Source organism: Cavia porcellus, unplaced genomic scaffold, assembly GCF_034190915.1.
Source record: "Cavia porcellus strain 051 isolate PalLab524CR breed Dunkin Hartley unplaced genomic scaffold, mCavPor4.1 scaffold_16, whole genome shotgun sequence".
Classification (NCBI taxonomy): Eukaryota; Metazoa; Chordata; class Mammalia; order Rodentia; family Caviidae; genus Cavia; species Cavia porcellus.
Window position 1 is genome coordinate 9,247,134 of NW_026947499.1, and position 21,169 is coordinate 9,268,302.

General features: G+C 47.8%; 1 protein-coding gene across 10 annotated transcripts in view; it reads left to right on the top strand.

Moving 5' to 3' along the window:
- Positions 1–21,169, top strand: part of Cux2 (cut like homeobox 2) — a 232,764-nt gene that overhangs the window by 132,025 nt on the left and 79,570 nt on the right. For 5 of the 10 annotated variants that reach the window (XM_063225614.1, XM_063225616.1, XM_063225620.1 and 2 more), the window contains exons 2-3: positions 16,625–16,735; positions 20,181–20,228. The exons of 1 other annotated variant lie outside the window; for it this stretch is intronic. In XM_063225614.1, coding sequence (XP_063081684.1) covers positions 16,625–16,735; positions 20,181–20,228 — 159 coding nt within the window. The remainder of the gene's footprint in view (positions 1–16,624; positions 16,736–20,180; positions 20,229–21,169) is intronic. 4 more of the 10 variants (XM_063225615.1, XM_063225623.1, XM_063225621.1 and 1 more) reach the window with 2 other exon arrangements.

Genomic DNA, 21,169 nt, shown 5'->3' on the forward strand with positions numbered 1-21,169 from the left:
AGGTGTGTGCCACCACATTTTTAAAAAGCCTTAAACGAGGCAGGAGGGATGAAGGCAGCGTGAAGCGATCATTTGTCTCCAGAGGCCTCTGACCCCATGGAGTGGCATGGGCTCCTCACCCCAGTGGCTGCCTCTTTCCATCCTCCTGTGGTTAAATCGAGAACCTGGTGCCAGATATCCTGACTCAGACCCAGCTCTGCCACCTCAGCTGTATGATTTAGGACAGTGACTTAAGCTCTCAGTACCTCAGCATGCTCATCTGTGAAAGAGGAGCAAAACAGCAGCCAGTCTGTGGGGTTCTTAGAGCACAGGTCCAGACATACTGTAAGCATGCTGTAATGTGATCTGTAGTCATTGTTGTTATTCTCTCCGCCCCATGTAATTAGCAGGCTAGACTGGAGTTTGCAAACTGGCAGGCTGGGGTCCAAATCCCCCAATAAATCTGTTTTGTTTGGCACAGATTGTATTGTTAGGTTTCTCTCCGAGTTAGTTGCCAATGATTAAAATTTGGGATATTTTCACATTTTTAAAAAACCTGGATTTGCCACACGTGGTGGCACTCACCTAAAATCCTTGCTCAGGAGACTGAGGCAGAAGGATTGACATAAGTTCAAGGCCAACATGGCCTATGTAGTAAGTTCAGCCTGAACTACATAGCAAGAGACCCTGTCTCAAAAAAAAAGAAAAAAGAAAAAAAGCGCCCAGATTTGGGGTCTTTTTGGGAATTAGACATCCACATGCACATTGGGCCCACTGTCCCATGTGGTGTCAATGGGCCAGAGCTGAGCATCTGAACACCCTGTAATGGGGCAGTTGTCACCCTGGACCTTCATCCCGTGACTCACCTGCTAGGTCCTTGCAGTGTCTTTCCTCCATGCCATCTGAGGTCAGTTAGGGACAGGTGGGCCTTATTCCTGGATGTGCCCAGTGCTTGTCACATAGTAGGTACCTATGTATACTTGAGCAAGTGAACATTTCCATTAGAGCCTCGTGTAACAGAGCAGGTCTATTTTGGACAGAACCTCAGCACCTAGATGGTCTTGCCTGAGAAAGAGTAGCGAACTCCAGCCTTGATGGTGTCTGCTTGGGCTCTCCCAGTTCCCCAGCTCTTCTGCTACCCAGTGCCTGCTAGATGTCGATCCTGTTTTCCACTCTCCATCTCCCCCGTCTAGTCCTCTCCAGGTGTTCTGGAGACCCACTCTCAGTGGGGTCCAGTTACCCACCTTGCGACCTGGTCTGAGTCCCAGAGCATGCAAGAAAGCTACTTATGGCCCCAAGACTTGCAGCCACTGGTCCCTGTTCACTTCATTCACACCCAAGTCTTTTTTATATTTAGTTTGAAGCTGTTTTTTTAAAAATCTAAAACTACCTTTAAAATTCCTCCTTTCCCCTCCCCTGCCTGTTCCATTGCTTTAAAATGGCAAAACCAATTTGGGTTATATTTAGAAAAATGCCTGGCATGTTGGCTGACAACCTGTATTCTAAGTTTCAACCTGATAGAGAAAAGACAGAGTTTATAAACCTTTAGAGGGGGGAAAACCAGTACACAGAACATTGCTTTGGAATAGAAATCATCTAAAACTGACCCGCTGTGTCCTGGCCACTGGAGTGTCACTGGACACCATCTGCCAGCATGAGATTTCAAGGGCAGAGAGTGCAGTTTGGTCTCCTGAGCTTCCCTGCACGTGGCTGGAAGAAAGGGGCACAGCCCTGAGCCTGAGAGGCAGGGCAGATGGGCACGGGTTTGAAACCCACTGCCACCACACTGTGTCAGGAGCTGGAGAAGCACTTGTGCTGAGCCTTCAGTTGGGAAAGACGGACACCCAGCAACTTGTCCACAATGGTGGTCATTGTTATGATGCCACAATGCACAGATGAAGACTCTGGAAACAAAACTTGGGCCAGCCTCATGAAGATGAGAGACTGCTGAGCATAGCTTGCCAAGCTCCTGATCTGAGTGTTTTTTGGGCAGCTTATAATTTGCATAGGAAGCTCACCAACAATACATGGATGGTCCACTGGTTTTTAGTGTATATATGGAGTTGTGTCACCATTCCCACAGTCTACTTTTAGATTTCCATCACTTTCTAAAAAGATCTTTCATGTCAACTTACAGTCCCTTTTTGATTCCACTCCCAGGCTTTGGCAACCACCAGTCTCCTTTCTGCCATGGTGCATTGCCTTTCCTGATCGTTTCGTATAAACAGATACTGCAGCCTGTGGTCTTTTGTGCCAACTTTTGCACTTAGCATCGCACTTCTAAGGTTCACCTGTGTCAGGTGTCTGCATATTTTGTTCTTGGTGTTGCTAACCAATATTGTGATGTGTTACTGGCCCACATTTTATCCATTTCTCAGCCTATGGACAGTTGAGTTGTTTCCACTTTTTGCCCATTGTGAATAGAGCTGCTGTGAACACTGTGTGCAGATGTTTGGGGAGACATATGTTTCCAGTTCTCTTGGGCAGAATCCTGGGTTCCGGGGCACACTTAGGTTTAACTTGTGAAGAGACTGCCAAACTGCTTTCCAAAGTAACTGTGCATTTTGCATTCCCCCAGCAGTGTGTGGGTGTGGTAGTGTCTTCACTGACATTTGAGTGTATTTTTGGTCTCTGATTTTGTGAGGGTTTGGCCTGGGGTTTTAGGAGCAGTGAGAGCTTGAAGAGGGAAAGGCAAGGGAGAGGGCACAGAGTATGGGAGCCACACATCCTTAGATGTCCTAAAATGGCACCATGCTATAGAAGTTCAGTGTATGCAGAGTGTATTTTAACTTCCAATATGGTAGCCACCAACAAGTATTTACTGAGCATTTAAACTACATGACATATGTGAAGAACTGAATTTCTGATTATATTTTTAAGGTAGTATCTCACTATGTTGCCCAAGTTGGTCTGGAGCTCTTGGGAGTAAGGGAGTCTCCTGCCTCAGCCTCCTCAGTAGCTGGGACAACAGGCACAGTCCCTGCACTCAGCCCATTAAAGTTCATTCAGAGGCTCTAAATGTAAATAATCACAAGGGGTTCATGGTGGTCTTATTGGATGGTTCCATTCTAGAAGTCTGAGGTCACTGCTCAGTAGGTTCTACACATTTAAGGATTTGTCAGAGTTCCACCCTTGTAATCGTAGACACATTGGGTTGGGCATAGGGCTCAGGGTCATGGAGCTGCATATGCACAGTAAGATCACATCCAGATGGTACCCAGTACTTGTGGGAGGAGAGGTTGTGAGCCCATGGAATCACAAGAAGAAAATAGGCCCAGGTTCAAAATCCTAACCTTCACTTACTGTGTCTGTGATGTGGGACAAGAAACCTGCCCCCCTGAGCCTCAGTTTTCTCAGTTTTCTCTGAAAAATGAGAGTTATACCGCCCTCAAAGGACTGCTGTAAGGTCAGAGAATAATGACCTCACATCCCGTGGATCAAGTCAATTGTGTGGGAGGAAATGGGAGGGATCCCTTTCCCTACCCACTGTGAAGGTCAGACAACACCCCCATAATAAAGGCAGGTCACCAGAGGCAGTGGTCACACGTTTACCTGAACATAGTTTAAAATGACACAAGAGCCTTAGACTAAAGACCCAAAGGCCCAGGTGACCCCTGGACAGGCGTGTAGACTGGGATTGGACTCAAGGGTCTGATGTGAGGCCGAAGTCTCAGGGACACCCAGCTAGGCCATCTGTTCAGATGCTTCCCATCTTCCTCCTGGGTCCAGTGCAGGGTCCCATCTGGAGTGGGGTGGGCCTTATGACCTACATCAAACAAGTCACAGGTCAGCCAACTTCTTTATGGCCAGTTTTTACACAAAGGGTCAGGGGGAAGCCAGAGCAGTATTTTTAGATTTTATGACAGGCTCTGTGGTGGGGGGAAAAGTGCTGGTTTCCAATGACCCGTATTGGGAGAAAAAATTCTGGTTTCTGTGCCTTGCTCAGTGGAGGATGGGGGATGAGAAACAGGCAGACAGGAGAAGGTCAGAGAGGAACCTTGCTTCTGAGACCTTCACATCAGGGATCATTCCCTGAGCGTGAACCCAACAAGCATGCATGGGAGAACATCAGCTTCTCTTACCCTTGTCCTTATTTTTGCTCCACCTGACCCCCGGGTTTGGATAAAGGCCAGGGAAGCCCTGCATCCCACATCCTCTTCCTGGAAGCTAAGCTGTTAGACTATCAGCACCACGGAGACCAAGGATGTTGTCTGCGGTGGCCACTGCTCATCCCCAGCACCTGGAACAGTGCCTGGCATAGAGAGAGGGCACTCAGCCCATGGTTGTTGAATGAATTATGTCACCACTTGTCAGTAAGCAGCGCATGAGGGACATGGGCCTCCTGGAGAGAACAACACTTTGCCAGAGAAAGTTGCAGGCAGGAATGAGGCTGCAGCTCAGACCAGCCCGGAGCCCCTGAGTGGGTGTGGAATGGATGAGAACTGTGGGGTAGGCCACCAGCCCAGCCACCATCCCCAGCCCTGCTGGGGCCACAGCTGGGGGTTGCACAGCGAGAAGTAGAGCCCCAAGCATACGTGACTTCACATCCAACTAATTGTTCCAGGCCCCCAAAACTGCCAGGATGTGCTAACTTCTCGGGCCACAGAGCCCCCTCCTCAGTCCTGTTGGGGGAACACACTGGTTCCATCTGTTCATCTAAATTTACCCCATTCTTTATTTTTCTCTCTCCTCTTGCTCTTTCCTTCCTACCTCTTTGGACACCAAAGTGAAAATATTTCGATTTTTATATAACTGTTATCTTTCTTTGATTTGTATAAGACGTCTTATAGTTATCAAAACCTTTTTATCTTTACTATTCTTGTTCAATATGCAAAGAAAGTTGGAGAGGTGAACATTCATTCAAAAATGTCTGTTGAATCATACTACATGTGCACCATGTTGATAGCAGCACAGTTTTAACCGCTTGATCTTAGAAACAACCCAAATGCCCATCAACCAAGGAATGGATAAAAAAGATGTGGTCATGTTTTACAGTGGAGTACTACTCAGCCATAAAGAAGGGCAAGTCGGAGACTTATAGGTAAATGGATACTCATAAGTAAAATAAACAAGGTGCACATGTGCAGACATTGTATCGTCTCCCTAAGTGTGAGAAGTTGAAAGAGTAAAATAAGATCCAAAATGTAAAATAGATACTGTAAAATGAGAAGAAATTGTTCAAAAGAAAAGAGAAACTGGGATAGGGAAAGGAGAAAAGAAGAAAGGGAAAACAAAGAAAAAAAAGAAATGTGTGTGTGTGTGTGGCGCCTTGGGGGTTGGAGTGCAAGGATTCTAAGGAAGGGGCAGGACTGCGAGTAGAAAGAACTGCATGTGCCAAGGCCCAGGGTAGAAAGAGGCTGGCTCCTTGGAAAACCAGAAACAGTCAACATGACTGGAATCTGTAGGGAAAGGAGAGAGGGGTGTCCATTAAGGCCAGAGCATGAGCAGGGGCTGGACCCATGGGCCCCAGGGAAGAGTCTGATTTAATCTAAGATGGGACAGATAAATTTAAGAGAGTATCAAGCCAGGGAAAGACCAGAACTGACTCACGTTTAAGCAGCTCACTGTGTCTGCCATGAGAGGGCGGGCATGGGGAGGGGAGGAGGCAGCCCTGGAAATAGCTCAGCGGGATTGATAGGGAAGGCTGGCAGCTTGTACAGAGGTGTGGTGGGGATTCGGGGTCTGGACGGTGAGAGGCATTTAGGAGAGTGACTGGGTTTCACTGAGTGTCACTGTTATCCTCCTACTGCAGGAGGGGAGACTGAGGCTCCAAGAAGTGACTCCCCCAGGCTCAGAGCTGGCAAGTGTGGCAGGGGAAATTACACCCCTGCAGGGCCAGAGAGATCCCCCAGCCTGGGTCTCCCCAACTGAAATGACACCAGCAAAGCATCATCCCCATTGTACAGATCAGGACACTGAGGCTCAGGCCTTAGGCGCTCTCAGTTGGAGCATCCAGCAGCAGTTGATCCCAGCTGCGCTCCTATGTTTTCAGCTTGGGACTGTGCTGGCTCTGTCTCCGCAGGCTCTGCGAGAGGAAAGTGGAGTCCTGGTGGTGAGGAGGTCGGGACCAAACCACAGCCCCGCCCGGCCCTCGGGCCCAGTCTTCCCTTAGTCAGGGCTGCGCAAACCCAGCTCTGTTCAGACCCTATATGTGCTGGTGTCTGAGTTCCCTGTGAAATGGTCTGTGGGTCGGGCCCCACATGTGTCTGTGTGCCTTGGGGTTCATGTGTCAGCATGTCTCTTTTTTTCTCTTTTCTTTCTTCTTTCACAGTGCTAGGGATTGAACCCAGGCCTGGCCCATGCTAGGCAAGAGCTTTGTTACTGAACCCTTGTATTTTTGTCTGTTTATGTGGGTGTGCAAGCACTTGGGTGTGTGTGTGTGTATTTCAATGTGTATTTATGCCTTCTGGGTGTATATATATATGTATCTTCATTTGTATAGATAAGTATATATTTCTGTATGTCTGTTTGTATGCCTGTATATAGTTTATTATGATTCTGTATGTGTGTCATATACATGTACCATGGTATGCATTTATATGTGTGTGTCAATCTTCGGGTCTGTATGTATCTGTGCCTCTGTATGTCTCTGTATGTGAGCTGGATTTTTTTTTTTTTTTACCATACTGTGACTTGAACCTTGAACCTAAGCTACATCCTCACTCTTCTTATTTTTTAAGACAGGGTCTCACTAAATTGCTAAATGTCCCCATTTGAGCTTGAACTTGCCATCCTCCTATATTAGCCTGCCGAGTGCTAGGACTGTAAGCATGTACCACCACACCCTGCTTATATTTATGTCTTGTGTGCATGTATCTCTTATGGGTCTCTGTGTGTCTTCATATGCTGCCCGCACGCACATAGACCTTTCCCTGTAGTTTGTGGCTGCCGTCTCCAGTTCCTGGTCTTTCCTGATGATAGACGGATCAGGTGTATAACAGGGTGAGATGAGTGCTCTATTTTAAAAGCTTCCTGGGCTCTGGAGAGCCAGGGCATTTGGAGAGAGGTCTTATCCGTGTTGTTTTTTTGGAAGTGGCTGTCCGTGATTTGGGAGAGAGAACATTGCCCCTCCTGCAGTGATAGTCTCAGCTTTCATCACCTCTCACTGGTTCAGGGCCTGCCCTGTGTATATGCCCGTCTTCTGTTGTATCGACTGCACCAGTTAAGGTGTGTGACTCTGAGGTTCTGGTGCTTCTAGGTGACTAAAGTCAGCTGGGTGAGAATCACATGCTGCTGATGGTAAAGATTTTACTAAAATAGAAGTAAGCTGGGCGTAGTGGCCACACCTTCATCCCAGTAACTCAGGAAGCTGAGGCAGAGTGATTGCAAGTTGGAGGCTAACTTTGGCAACTTAGTGAGACCCTGTCTCAAAATTTAAAGAATAAAATAAAAAGGGTTGGGTGTAAGTCGGTAGTGTAATGTTTGTCTAGCATGTGTGAAACCCCTGGGTTTAGCATGTCTAGCATGTGTGATGCCCATGATCTTAAAAAAGAGTTTTTCTCTATCTTCCTTCTACCTTTATCCCTTCCTCTATTTATTTTTGTGTGTGTACGTGTTTATTTATTTGTTTGAGATTCTCAGGGTTAAACCCAGGACCTCACACCTGAGAGGCAAGTACTTTATCACTGAGCTGGACCACCAGCCCTTGTCCTTTCCTTTCCGGAAGTGGCAAGAAATATATCCCACAGATTGTTATGTATATGCAAAATGTATCAATAAAATCTAATAAAAAATAGAAAAATAGAAGACATTGGGTTTCGGTGAAATGGAAGAAAAAAAATAAATGTATCCCAAGGCCTTACACAGCTCGAAGGGAAGTAAGATCTTTGATTGGTGGCCTCGGAGATACCTGTAGTTTACTGAAGTATTGGGAGGAGGCTGGAGTGAGATGCTGTTGTGGAGTTCTTTCAATGACCCCATCCAGTCAACCCTTTCAGTGCAGGCTCCTTCTGGGAGGTGTCACCATGGGGGTAAACCTCTCCGCCCTGGTCCGGAAGGAAGAGTCCTGGACACCGTGGGAGGGCTGCCCTGGAGCCCAGGGCCACAGCACAATGGGGAGGTCATTCCATTTGACCTCTGCTTCTCCCCTTATCAACCTATCAAATGGTTTTCTTTAAAAATGGTTCCTAGGGGTGAAACTTTTTAACATAAAGTAAGATTTTCCATCTCCATGCTTACCAAGTGGGCTCCATGGAGCATTTATTAATAGTACTGCATTCCATTTGTTTAGGAAGAAATTGCATCTACAAATTTCTTCTGGACCTTTCAGGAGGCCCTTGAGGCATCCCTGCCCTCATTGAACCAATGATGGGGCAACAGGAGGTCAGGCACTTCCCAAAGTCAACAACAAACTGGGGAATGATGCCACACATCCCTGGTGTGGCCCACTCCTGCCTGAGCCAAGGCCACCCTGTCCATGGCAGGGCCTGCTCTCTCAAGCGCCTTGCCTGGCAGGGTGGCACTGACTCTGATATGTCCCCTCCCTCCCCTGCCTGTTGCCCCATTCGTTTGCCAAGTACCAGGTCACTAGAGACTGTATTCCTGCTCTCTCAGACGCCAAGCGCAGGCTCCAGCTTGCAGCCTGAGCGCAGGTGCTTCTCCTCAGCCCAGCAGTTCCTCTGGGCCTCAGTGGTGTTTTGCTTTTGTCCCATGACATTCTGACTCAATCCCCCATGGTCCCCCACAGGCATTCATGTGGCCAGCCATACCCTACACAGCCAGGTTCCCAGCCCCACATCCGTGCTCCAGCGAATCCTCCCCATCCTTCTCCAGGTGCCACCCCAGTTCCACTGGAGGCAGCTGTCCCCTGTGGGGCTGCCCTGAGGACAGTCATCTGTGCGACTGTCTTCACTCCAACTCACCTACGAAAGGCCTTAGGAATTCTGCCTTACATACATAGGTACTTGATAAATGCTTCCTTCTCTGCCTGGATTGTACACCTATTCCTGCTTAGCCCCACACACTGGTGAGTTTTGCTAGAGCTTCCTGAATCCCTGCAGGCCTTCCTTTTAACCCCAGTGTTAGAGGAGAAGATGCTGAGAAAAATGGCCTGGAGGACAGTATGCGTGCAAGTAGCCTGAGCTGCCAAGACGGTATGATGTCTGGAGAGTCATGGAGCAGGTTCAGAGCCCCGCTCCGCTTCCTCCTGACCATGCACTTGGAGCAGCGTCGTGTTCTCTGAAAGGCCGCTCATCGTTGCCTGCTAAGGGATCTTAGGGAGCACAGACCACTGTGGGGGACTGAGGGGTGGAAAGTGCCATCCTGTGGTAAGCACTCGACCTCTTAACAGATGAGGAGTCACCATAGTGGCTCTACCAGCTGCCTGGCACATAGTAGGTGCTCAGGAGACACTTGCTGAATGAACAAGTGAATGATGACTTTAGTATCCCCACTTGACCCAGGAAGGTGAGGCCAGCGAACCCAGCTACACAAATGTGCTGGCCCTAAGATGGCGCTAGAGGGAGTCCAGCCCCCACCTGACTGTCACGACTACTTTGTCTTCCTGGTGCCGTGGGGTGATAAACTCAGAGAACTCAGGAATATAAAACAGCAATCAAGGGCAGGAGGAAGTGATCAGATGCAGCTCCGGTTTTCAGGGCTTGCCACGAGGTAATTAGGCATTTGATTGGCATCCACGCTCAAGGATGGCCGCCTCCAGCGCCTGCCCACCTGCAGCAGCCTGGGCTGCCTTCTTGCCCATTACTTGGGGAGCCGGTTGTTGGGCAATCCATGTTTCATTTTTCCATTCTCATACGTTCACTCAGCTAGTATTGACCACCTACTATGCACTGGGTATGGAGGATACAGCGGAGACCCCAGGAATAAAGTCCTACTCCTTGTGGACCTTACATTGCAGGAGCTGGGCAGTAGAAACAGGCCGTAAACAAATGGAGAAGTGATGGCCCAACATGTTAAACCAAGTGCTACAGAGAAAAATGAGCAGAGAGAGGTCTGGGGAGATACATAGGCGCATGCCGTCTTAAATAGGACATCGAGAGAGGCCTCTTGGAGTGATATGAGTGGAGACTGCAAAGAGGCAAGGAAAAGACCCATGTGGAATTCTGAAAACAGAGCATTTTGGGCTGAGGGAACAGCCAGTGCAAAGGCCCTAAGGCAGGAATATGCCTGACGTCTTCAAAAGCCAGCCAGGACCCTGCAGACCAAAGCAGAGTGAGTAGGGAGGAGTAGAGGGCAGCAAGGCCAGAGATGACTCACAGAGCCTTGACTCTGAATCAGGCGGGGGCTACGAGAGGTTTTAGAGCAGAGGGGGGCACAGTGTTGTTGGTTTGACAGGAGCTCTGTGTCCACTGGGTGGGAAAGGGACCATGAGAAGGTGAGGGCAGCAACAGGGAGCCCAGATAGGAGGCTGTTGCCTGAGAGCAGGACTGTGGGGTCCTATTCTGCCTGCCCAGCAGTGGCTCTTGGCCTCCTCAAACTGAGAGCAAATTGCTGCCCAGATTTTCTGGAAGCCAGAGCTGCTCCTGGGAGAGCCCAAAGAGCTGTAGCATTAACGTGTCTTTGCTCTCTGTGACCAAGGCTCTGTGCGGGCAGGACCTGGGTCTCTCTTGTCCTTGGCTACATTTTAAATTAAGCACCCCTAGGATAGCTGTTGAGTAATTAATAAGCCCATGGATGGGTGATGCATAGACAGACAGGCAAACAGACCAGTGGACAGACTGACCAGGCCCAGACATACTCCTAGATCTTCAGGCCAGATAAGACTTTGTCAAGGACAGTCCAGAGAATGCTGCCTTGCCCATATCTGAAGCTGAGCTCCAAAGAGACAACCCAGAGGACCCAGCACACAGAATGCTGAGGCAAGAGGGTCACTGTGAATTTGGGACCAGCCTGGGATACATAGAGTCAAGCCCAGCCTGAGCTATAGCGTAAGACACTATCTCAAAAACCAAAGAAACATACAACCCTGGGAAATAACCAGAAGGGTGGCTTTGGGCAAGCAGCTTTGTCTCTCTGCAGGTACCACAGCACCTGCAACATAGGACAGTTTGTTTCCTCGCTGGAGACTCTGCCCTGTCCCTGTCACTGCTGGGAGACTTGCTTGGCTTTCTGTGTGCTGGCTAGCATGTGCCTAGCACACGGGAGCGATTACAAGGTGAACACTGTCCTGGAAGTGTGCTAAGAAGTGCAACACCCATGCCTCAGCTGGAGCTTGCTGAGTGTGACCTGTCACCCATGCCGCTGGATTGCCGCAGCCAGCTGGGCCTGGAGCCCTTTCTCACAGGCCCCGCCCCTTGCCCCAGCCTCAGATAATTGGCCCAATACATCTCGGAGTAGGAAATTTACATACAGCGGTCGGAGGTGATTGATGGCTCCGGTAACCCAGGCCGTCTCTCAGCCTGGCTCAGTTATCCATCTCGGCTGACTACAGAGCCATCCGTCTTGTCTGTCTCCTTGCTCATGGCAATCAAGCATGTGCCCTCCATCCCAGGTTGTCCCCAGCTCCCTCCCAGGGCCACCCCCCTGCAGGCGACACCGCCAGCCTGCCCCACTGTAGACAGATTAAGCCCCTTTGCTGTGAAAGCCCCAGAAACCTACCTCTTTGCAGTTTGTGAGGGATGCTGATGGGAATGCCCTGAATTGTTCTGTGTGGACCTGAGATACAGAGGGGACGTGTGGCTGCCCCAAATGATGTTCCCATCTTGCCCTAGTCACAAGGCACATCTCATGCTTATTCCCAGTAACCATCATTTACTCCACAAATATTTTCAAATGTCTGCTTCACACCAGACTTTGAGCAAGAATCCATAAATAAAACTGTGAACCAGACAATTCCCCACCCTTGAGGAACTGACATCCTCTGGACACGGTCCCTGAACTTTCCCTGCTGGGCATGGTGGCATCACTGCAAGTTTAAGACCAGCCTGGGTTACAAAGTGAGCTCAAGGTCAGCCTGAGTTGCATAGTGAGACTTTGTCTCAAAAAAGACCAAAAAAAGCGCAAAACTTTACCTCCTATGGTCCAGGAGTATCAGGTCAATTATCACAATAGCTTTATAGACACAAATTGTCATCCCCATTTTACAGATACAGCAACTAAGGCTGAATCACTTATCCAAGGTCACACCTCCCATACTTACTAACCTTTTATAAGACAGACAACAGTGCTTTGTTTTTGTTGTACATTTATTTTTAAGGCAGTGTTTATGGCATAGGATACCTTAGTGACAAAAGTTCCTTTTCAGATGTGGTTATTTACATTTAAGAAAGCAAGGAGTCATACATGGGTTAAGAACAGTCAAGCTAGGGCCAGGGGTACAGCTCAGTGGCATAAGTGCCTGCCTGGCAAGCACAAGGTCCTGAGTTCAATTCCTGGTAAATTAAGAACAGTCAGACTGCATTTATGATGCTAGAATCAGATTACTGGTTAGCTTGAGAGGCTGAGATAGGAAGATCACCACAAGTTCATGGCCATCCTGGGCTACATAGTAAGTTTAAGGCCAGACCGAGCTACCCAGAAAGACCCTGTCTCAATAATGATGATAATAATAATAATAATAATAATAATAATAATAATACATTTAGGAGTACAAGGAAGCCTCTGGGGGCTAGGGTAAATATGCTGTATGTCCTGAGATAGGCAGCAATTACAAGGGTGTAAAAACTCATTGAGCTTAAAGTTATGCCTGTCTCAACCAAGAAAACTCTAGCAGTCAATCTAAAGACAAATATTAAGTGGGTATCAACTTAGGTGAAATAGTAACATGGCAAAATTTATGCAGAAGGACAGGTGCCCAGGTTTGGGCCACCCTGTTCCTTGTGGCTTGTATGTTCTGAGGCCTTGAGGTCTGTGTCCTGAGATTGCCCCACGTGCCACTGGCTGACCCTCCTGGCGCTGGACTCTGGCTGGGCAGTGGGCACTTCCAGTCAGCAGTGGGGGCTGCTGGTCCTGCAAAAGAGCCCCTTCCTCAAACTTCTGCTTCCTGTGGCGCCTGGTCTGGGTGGGGCTCAATTCCAGCTTCCTTTCTCTCTGCACATTGGCCCGAGCCTCAGCTGCATCCATCATCTGCTTCAAGCTCATTAAAATTATTTCTTTTTAGTTGCAAATGGGCTGTTTATGATGATCATTATTTGAATGGTCTGCGCCCGGGCTCCGGGCTGTCTGTCTGCTGCTGATGGCCGGTTAATCAGATGAGTCTCCTCCCTGCTTGGGCCTGGCCCAAAGTCTGGGGCTGTGTTAATCATGGATCCCCTCAGGCTGGAGGTTGGGGGCCAAGTCAGGAGAAACCCTGCATTTGGCCAGATTGTGGTAAGAGAGGCCCTGCTGGCTGGGTGTGTGGTGGTTTGCACACGTGTTTCTTAAACTCCACTCCAGACGAGGGCTGGTTTATGTTCATGACAGAATTTTTTTCTGTTCCTTTGAAATAAATATAGTCCCATGAGCTTTTTATTTTAAGTGTGTTTATTTTAAAGACCATTGTCAATTCTGTATTTGGCCCTGTTGCCTTGTTGATGTTCCAGTATCCATTCTTTTAGGGTGAAAAGGAGTAGTTTTTAATCTCTTCTTTTGCAGTAAAACTTGGCAGTGCTCTGTGAGTCTTGTTTTTACTCAGTTTTGTTTTGTTTCATTTTCTTTTGGTAAGATTTTTACTGACCCATAAAGCTCAGAACTCTTAGCATTGCTGATCTAGTGAGGCATTCTCTGAGCTCTCAGTATATCTGAAATAAGATTAATATCAGCTCACATTTAGCAAACTCTTGGTACTGTGCATGATGCTTACACATTTATATTACATCATTTGAAACAAGCTATGTTTGTTTCAAACGATGTAATATACATCACCCCTCAGCTAATAGGGAAATGGATCAGAAGACTGCTAAAGAGCAAGGCATGAAAAAATTGCCTTTATAATCCACCAAGGGGGTAAGCCAACCTCAATTATTAGAATTGACTATAATTTATTTCCTAGACCCTGTCCGAATCACCTTACAGACACATTAATGCGTTTATTACATGAGATGATGACTGTTGGAAACACAGGATGGTGCCTGATAAACATAAGCACTGAATAAATGCTATTTTTCTGCCATTATTGTTATTACTACTGATGTTTGAAGTTTACTGTAGAAATGTGACAAGAATTCAGGGTTGAAGGATGAACATAGATTTAGGTAAAGTTGAGGAGAATGTGAATATCAGTGACCTCATCTGCCCTTCAAGGTCTATGCAGGAGAGCTGGGCTTATGACAGGGCCAGGACGGTGGAGGGGGAGGGTACACTGATATCCTCTGCCTTGCTGGGCTCTGCTCCCTGCAGTGTGGGTGCAGCAGACAACTTGTCAGGTCTGCATCCATCAGCAGCATTGTAGGAACAGGTGAAAGGAGCCAGGCATGGCAGTCAGACACATCTGGCAGTTGGGTTTACATGCTCTAAGATTTCACTTCAGAACCTGGGTTGGATGTTTTTAATGAGAGTTAAAGTCCAGCTCCCAGCACCTACCCTGGTTGCTGTGATGTGGAGAGGTGCAGTGTCCATGAGATAAGAGCATGGTGTCAAACATGATAGCCCCTAAATCAAGTGATATAAACCTAAGTTCTGTTTGTTCCGCAGCAATATAAAAATCACACATTTTCTTCAGAAGATATATAAGGCCAGGGATATATCTCAGTGGTACAAGCACCTGCCTTGCAAGCACAAGGTCCTGAGTTCAATTCCTGGTACCAAAAAACTAAAAAAAATAAAAGAAGCATCTGAGCATATCAAAAGAAATAAGAAAAACTCTGATGATTGCTTTGCCACAACTCAAACTGACTGTGGCATTCCAGTTCTTTGTCTCCTACCAAATGAGATTCTATCTATCTGACTGTACCCGCTGTGGGCTTTTGTCAGTCTTTATCGCTACAAACTCTCCCTAGTCGCTTGATGTTTTGGTTTTGGTCAGTTGTAGTTTCTTTATTAGAAACTACAATTTGTTTTAAATGATGATAGAAGAGAAGTCTCCTTTCTTTTTTCACACCACTGTGTTCCTCGGCTAGCTCAAAATTACAGGGGAGTCTTGGATTGGGAGTAGATTTACCCCGTGCTTCTCTAAGAATTGGTTTCAGCACCTTGGAGAGCACCAGCCTCCCTCCCTCGGCTTTCAGTTGCTTTTGTACCCCTGCCTTCTCCAGCCTCATCTTATGATTATCCTAAAAGGTTAGACATTTCTCCAGAAACAGAAATTATTTCCTGGATTACTCCAGAAGTCTCCCGAGGCCAGAGGCAGCAGTCCCAGGCTTGGGGTACCAGGTTTATGGTGGTAAGGTGAATTGCTATTGAGCAGACTTAGCGACTCTCAGACATGATATAAGACAATTACCATGCATTTCGTCTCTTCGAGGGAAAAGGATTTGCAGTGGGTTAATAGTACTTTTATTTCATTATCTAATGGTAAAAGTGTTTCATTGTGTGTGCAAGATGAATGTGTATTAGCGATGACAAATGGGGTCTTTCAACACGATGCCGGGCCTCATCATACATATGTTAGATTAAAGAGTTCACCCTGGAAATACACTCCGCTTCTGCGTGTGTGTTTTTAATAAATCTGATTGAAGAAATTTATTGCACCACCGGATTTAGGAAATTATGGGGCTTGATTGCTGCAAATATAATCGGGTGATATATACAGAAATGCTCCTCGAGTTATGGTCCAGAAAAAAAGCCCATTTCGAGATAGTGCCAGAAAGCAGCAGACCACATAAACAGAGCATTTCTTGAATTATGCAAATGAAATCCATGACAATTCATGGTGAATTGTACTCCCCCTGTGAAACTGCCACCATTAAAGTGAAGAAAGCTCCAAGAAGGGCAACCAAATACACATGTACGCCCAGCAGACATTGTCTATGGTGAGAGTGAACTGCAGCGTCTCCTTCCTTCTCACTGCTTTTCCCCTTGCTGGTACACGGAGAAAAGCCCTGGTCTGACGCCTTCATTGCACACACACAGGCAAGGCGCCTTCCAATCCATTTCCTCCCTATCCAGGAGCCTTCAATGAAATATTTCTTATACTCGAAGTGAACCTTAAATGATTTACCGTAGGGTACACAAAAGGTCAGCGTGCTTCTTATTGGCACCTTCATTTTTCCAAAATCTACTGAAATTAAAAAGCCATCTATATCTTAAGAGGCGTATTTATGAACCTTTAAGTGTAAGTAAGTCATAGTTGGAACAGTTCCCACCTCTGATATATGAAAGCTGTCGACAGCACTTTCTTACACTATAATATGCCCATACAATATGCCGCACTTTACTATTTTGACACGGTTTGGAGATGTTTTCTACAGTTACTGACAAGCTTATGCCATCACTCCTTTGGAAATTTAAGAGGTGGGGAGTGGGTGGGGAAGAGATGGGGGAAAAACCAACAACTCCTCCCAACTTTATGGGAGATTATTGATCTGGCCCGACTTCTACTGAGCAAAAAAGCTGTCCTGGATTTTTTTTTTCCTGGTTGCATCCCCAGTTTTGTAAATTATTCCTTTGTGCCAGGAGTCAATATCTTTTCTAAGCTTTGTAAGTTGCAAAAACTTGTTCACTATGCTATTTTGTGCAATGATTAAAAAGGAAAAAGAGGGAAAAATCTTTTTCTTCTTCTCTCTCTCTCTCTCTCTCTTTCTCTCTCTCTCTCTCTCTTTTATTGTTCCAGAAGGAGCTTAATTCCGTCGCTTCCGAGCTGTCTGCACGGCAGGAGGAGAGTGAACATTCTCATAAACATTTAATTGAACTCCGCCGGGAATTTAAGAAAAATGTACCTGAGGTACAGTATATTTGCTGTTATAGAATTAACTCAGTAGGAATGCAGATTTCTCTCTGTTCAAACTATATTTTGAAAACTGTAGACATAAGTGACTAACAAGAAAAGAAGCTAATTAGCCACAAAGAAAAATTACAGTCCCCCGCCTTTCGGGGTTTCTTGGCATAGCAGTGCTCAGCAGTGCCGTCTGAAGTTAGGGCGAACCACTTCTCCATTAAAGTCATTGTTTCTGAGGACTGTAGGAGACATCCCTTTTCTCCCCACGTCTGTATCCAAGTGGAATGCTTAGCCTTGACTGCAAAACACTTCGGCCCTAGCTCTTGATTTTATTTTGCTTTTCCATTGGCATCTGTGTGATGGCAGAGATGGATTCCGCTGCCATCCCCAAAACTCTGTCCCCACCACCTGTAAATGTAGCTGTCCTTACACACACATCACCTTCCTCCTCATTCCAGCTTCCAGTTTAGGCTCTCTGCTGCCACGGGGTGGCCCTGAGAATGACCAGCCCCCAGCAGTGGAAGGACCCCCAAGAGGAACAGGCTGGCACAGACATGTTTCTGTTCTTGCCAGGATGAATGTACAAAGTCTTTTCTGTATTCTATCAGGCCTCCTGTTGCTTCTTAAATTAAAAAAAAAAAAAAGATGAACATAAACACAAATAGAAAAACTAAGGCCCCTGACTCTTACATAGGACAGGCAGGGATGTGACATATCAGCGCTATCACAGGAAACAGACATGAGGCCAGGCCTAACCCACAGCCACCTGTGCCTACCTGTAGGCAGCAGGTTAATGCTCCAGTGTCCCATCCTTACCTACTCAGGCTACTCAGGTGTGCTGGACCCTGGAGAAGGGTGGGCAGGGGCTGCCCTCAGGGAGACCTTGAGTTCACCAGTTCCATCCCGCCTGCCTGCATCCTCCAGGCTCCTGTTGCTGTCTTGCTGATGGAAGAAGGCCTAGCCAGGAATCAGGCCTTCCGCAAGTCAGCCGCAGTCCCTTTGCTATCAAATGCTTCTCACACCCGTCATAGATTGCTCTGGTTAAGGCAAGGTCAGAGTCTGGGATTTCATTAAAAATCATCTGTGGACCAGCTGTAGCAGGAAGCTTAGGTTTGAGGGCTGAGAGGCTGCGCACAGAAGAGGCACAAGTCTCAGATCCGAGGGCGTCTCCCGTCACAGCCTCAGAAAAGCCAAGTCAGATCATTGCTTTACTTTGGAGCACTGTAAAGCCCTGGTGATGCTGATGGACCCCTCCCCCACCCCCCACCTGCCCTTCCACCGTCTAAACAGAATACAGCTTGGCCTTTAAGCTGTTTTCTCCCCAGAATGAGACTGTCTGACCTGCCCATCTCTGGCGAGCACAGAGCTGAGTCGGCTGCACATCTTCACAGCCCTGCACACCTTCTCCCTCTCAGTCTCTCTCTGTCTCTCTCTCTCCATCTCTCACCCTCCTTCCCCCCACCCTCCCCACCTCTCTGGTCCAGTTAAACCCTCTGTCTTGCCCTCTTTCCCCCACAGTGAATGCCCCTCCTCACCCCTGCCTCTGTCCATGTAGAACCCCCCAGGTGATGAGGGAAATCCAGGCCAGGTTTTAAGCCTCCAAGTTTGACTTACATAATTCTAATACTGCATAATTATGCAATTATGTAATTAGGAGGAATAAGTTTCCATTCCTATTATAGTCACAGCTCTAAAAATTCTCAGTTTTGGAATTTGTCTCGCCCGATGGGAGAGCTGTGCCAAGGATTTATTTAAGAGCATCGTCTGACTGGTGCCAGCTCACCTGCTGCTCGTGCCTCTGCCCGGCCTCCCCTGTAGTTCAGCTAAGGGGACAGAGAACCCCCAGAAATGGCCACAGCCCTTGTCAGTGTCCCCCTGTAGTGGCTCCCAAGTTCCAGCCCTTTGAACTTACTTGAGTGTAGGGTTATGAAAAGAGCCTGTGTGGGCAGTCTGATAGCCCACAACTGTCCAACTGTGCAGCCTGCTTGCTGTGTGACCTGAAGAGGCTCTTTCTGTCACTAACATTTCCTGAACCTGGACCAGGAGTCGCCTGCTGTGTGTTTTATTTAGTCTGTAAAGTTTCCAACATTTAGTGTCTCAGATTTTACCTGCAAATTGGCTTTCTGGTGTCTTCTGAGGCTGTCCAGCAGATTTTGCAGTCTGCAGCCTCCATGCCCATGCTGGGGTTGGCAGCTAGACCCAAGGTGTTACATCCCCCTTAGCCCAGCTCCCTTCTGTCTGCTTCTTGCCTGGCCTTGATGGACACTTGGGTTCACCACTGTGACCTGGTGTCTCATACATCGTCTCTCGCATCACCCAGCCTTTGTACTGAAGCCACTTGGGACCAGATCTGTGGAGTTCATGGCCACTGTCTGCATGCCACTGTAGGTTCCATTATGTCAGTGTAGTGTATCAGCATTTCAGAGGTCCTGGAAGGACCTCTGAAATGAGAGGACCCAGGATTGAGAGAGCTTTCTAAGGGCAAAGGCAGCACAACTTGATTTTCAGGATTAATGGGTTTCTTTCTCTGACCACCTGTATACGTCTGCCCATTTCTTCTGTTTCTCTTTGTCATCCCCTCCAGCCCCTTCACCTCCCCCTCCCACCAATTTTCTTGTGACTCTGGCTGATTGTGGATTCTAAAGGAGACCAGGGTTTTCAGGGTTGATGTTTTGGGACTTGTAGTTCTAAGGCTTCCCTCTTGTGCTGCATCAAAGAAATGATAGGAATGTGCCAGCAGAGCTCTTGGGTCTGAGATGCATGAGGTCAATAAGAAAGGAAATTCAAGTCTGGAAATTAGAGGCCCCGGTGGCCAGAGCAGATGTCCCTTGAAGACAGCTCCTATTCACAGTGTCCCTGCAGGAGCAGGGGAACCCAGCTAGTCCTGAGAAATTAGCTGTGCATTGTGGTGAGGAAGGAGACACAGGTATAGATGTAGGCATAAGATACAGCCATTGTAGGACGGTAGCAACTGGGAGACAGCAACCTCCAGAAGAAGACAGCCCCTGAATGGCACCTTGCAGGACAGAGGGATTTGCTGAGGGGCTTTGATGATAGCACAGAGAAGAAGAATTGGGCCACTTCTCTTGCCCCTACTCAGAGTGTCTGATGATCTTCGCATTCCACAAGGTGCTTTGCATAAAGACCAAACCATGATAAATCCATGTGGAAAATGCCACTTCCTCTGTCCTTTCTCACAGAGTTCCAGTATGTATCATGTTAAAGGCTCTGAAAAGTGCTGCAGGAGAGGGACCTCTTGGAGTTGCTGTTTCTCAATCTGATTTGGTTCAGAGTCCTGAGTGTGTGTGTGTGTGTGTCCCTTATGAGACCCCATAGAATGCAGGTCCTACAGGGCATACTTGGGACAGACTGACCCCAGGGAACAACACTCAGGGGCTGTGGGGATGCCCACCTGGCACTGTGATGAACCCTTCACTGATCTCTTTTTCAGGAAATCAGAGAGATGGTGGCACCCGTATTAAAAAGCTTCCAAGCTGAGGTAAGACCCAAGGCCCAAGACATGTTAGAAAAGCACACCCTGCTCCTCGTCCCATCCCACCTGGAGTTGGCAGAGGCAGCCTCAGCCTCGGAGAGCTCTGGAGAAAGCTGCCCTGCTCTGTTGCAAACCCTTCCCAGCCCCAAGTGTCCTGGTTGATGAAACTGCGGTCTAATCGCCAGAAGCCTCCTTCTCCCTGGCCTGTGCCCAGCTCCCCACTGGTTTGGCTGTGTGTAAGATTGGGTGACCATGAGTGAGCTTCCTCACCTTCCCACCTGGGTTCTGGGTTTTGAAGTTGGTGCTATATTTGAGGGAACCTGTGCCCCACCTGGGCGTTCTGTGCAACTCTGTTCTTCAAGCCTTGAAGATAAGTGAAAACAGCTACCAGCCCCTCAGCAGGCCTTTCCACTAGCCCACTCTGTGGATCAAGTCAGCACTGTCCGCACTTTCCTGCCAACCCACGAGCCCTGGTTCTCTGAGGCAGCCAAGTCATCCTGGGCACACCCTTCTTCATGCCTTTCCAGAGCACTGTGATAGGGCAGAACCTCATTTCTCCTATTGCTTGACTTTGAGGCCAGGATTCTAAGAATGTCCACTCACACGGCTGACACAGTCTAGGAAAAGACTAGAATCACCCCGGGTCAGCAAGTGAGGGGGAGGTCAGGGAAAGGGGGCTGCTTCTCCGTACTGGCACTGTTCAGAGCTCAGGGATGCATTTCAATTCTGTTGTCCACCAAGTGCCACAGAGCAGTTGTAAGCACATAAGGCAATATTGAAAGTAAACAAAATGTAACGCTCTGGAAGGCTGAGGCAGAAACATGGCAAGTTCCGGCCCAGTCTGGGCAACTTAGAGACTTAGTGAGACCCTGTCACAAAGAACTGTTAAAGGGCTCAGGATGCAGCTTAGTGTGAAGACCCTGGATTCAATCCGCAGCACCATGAAG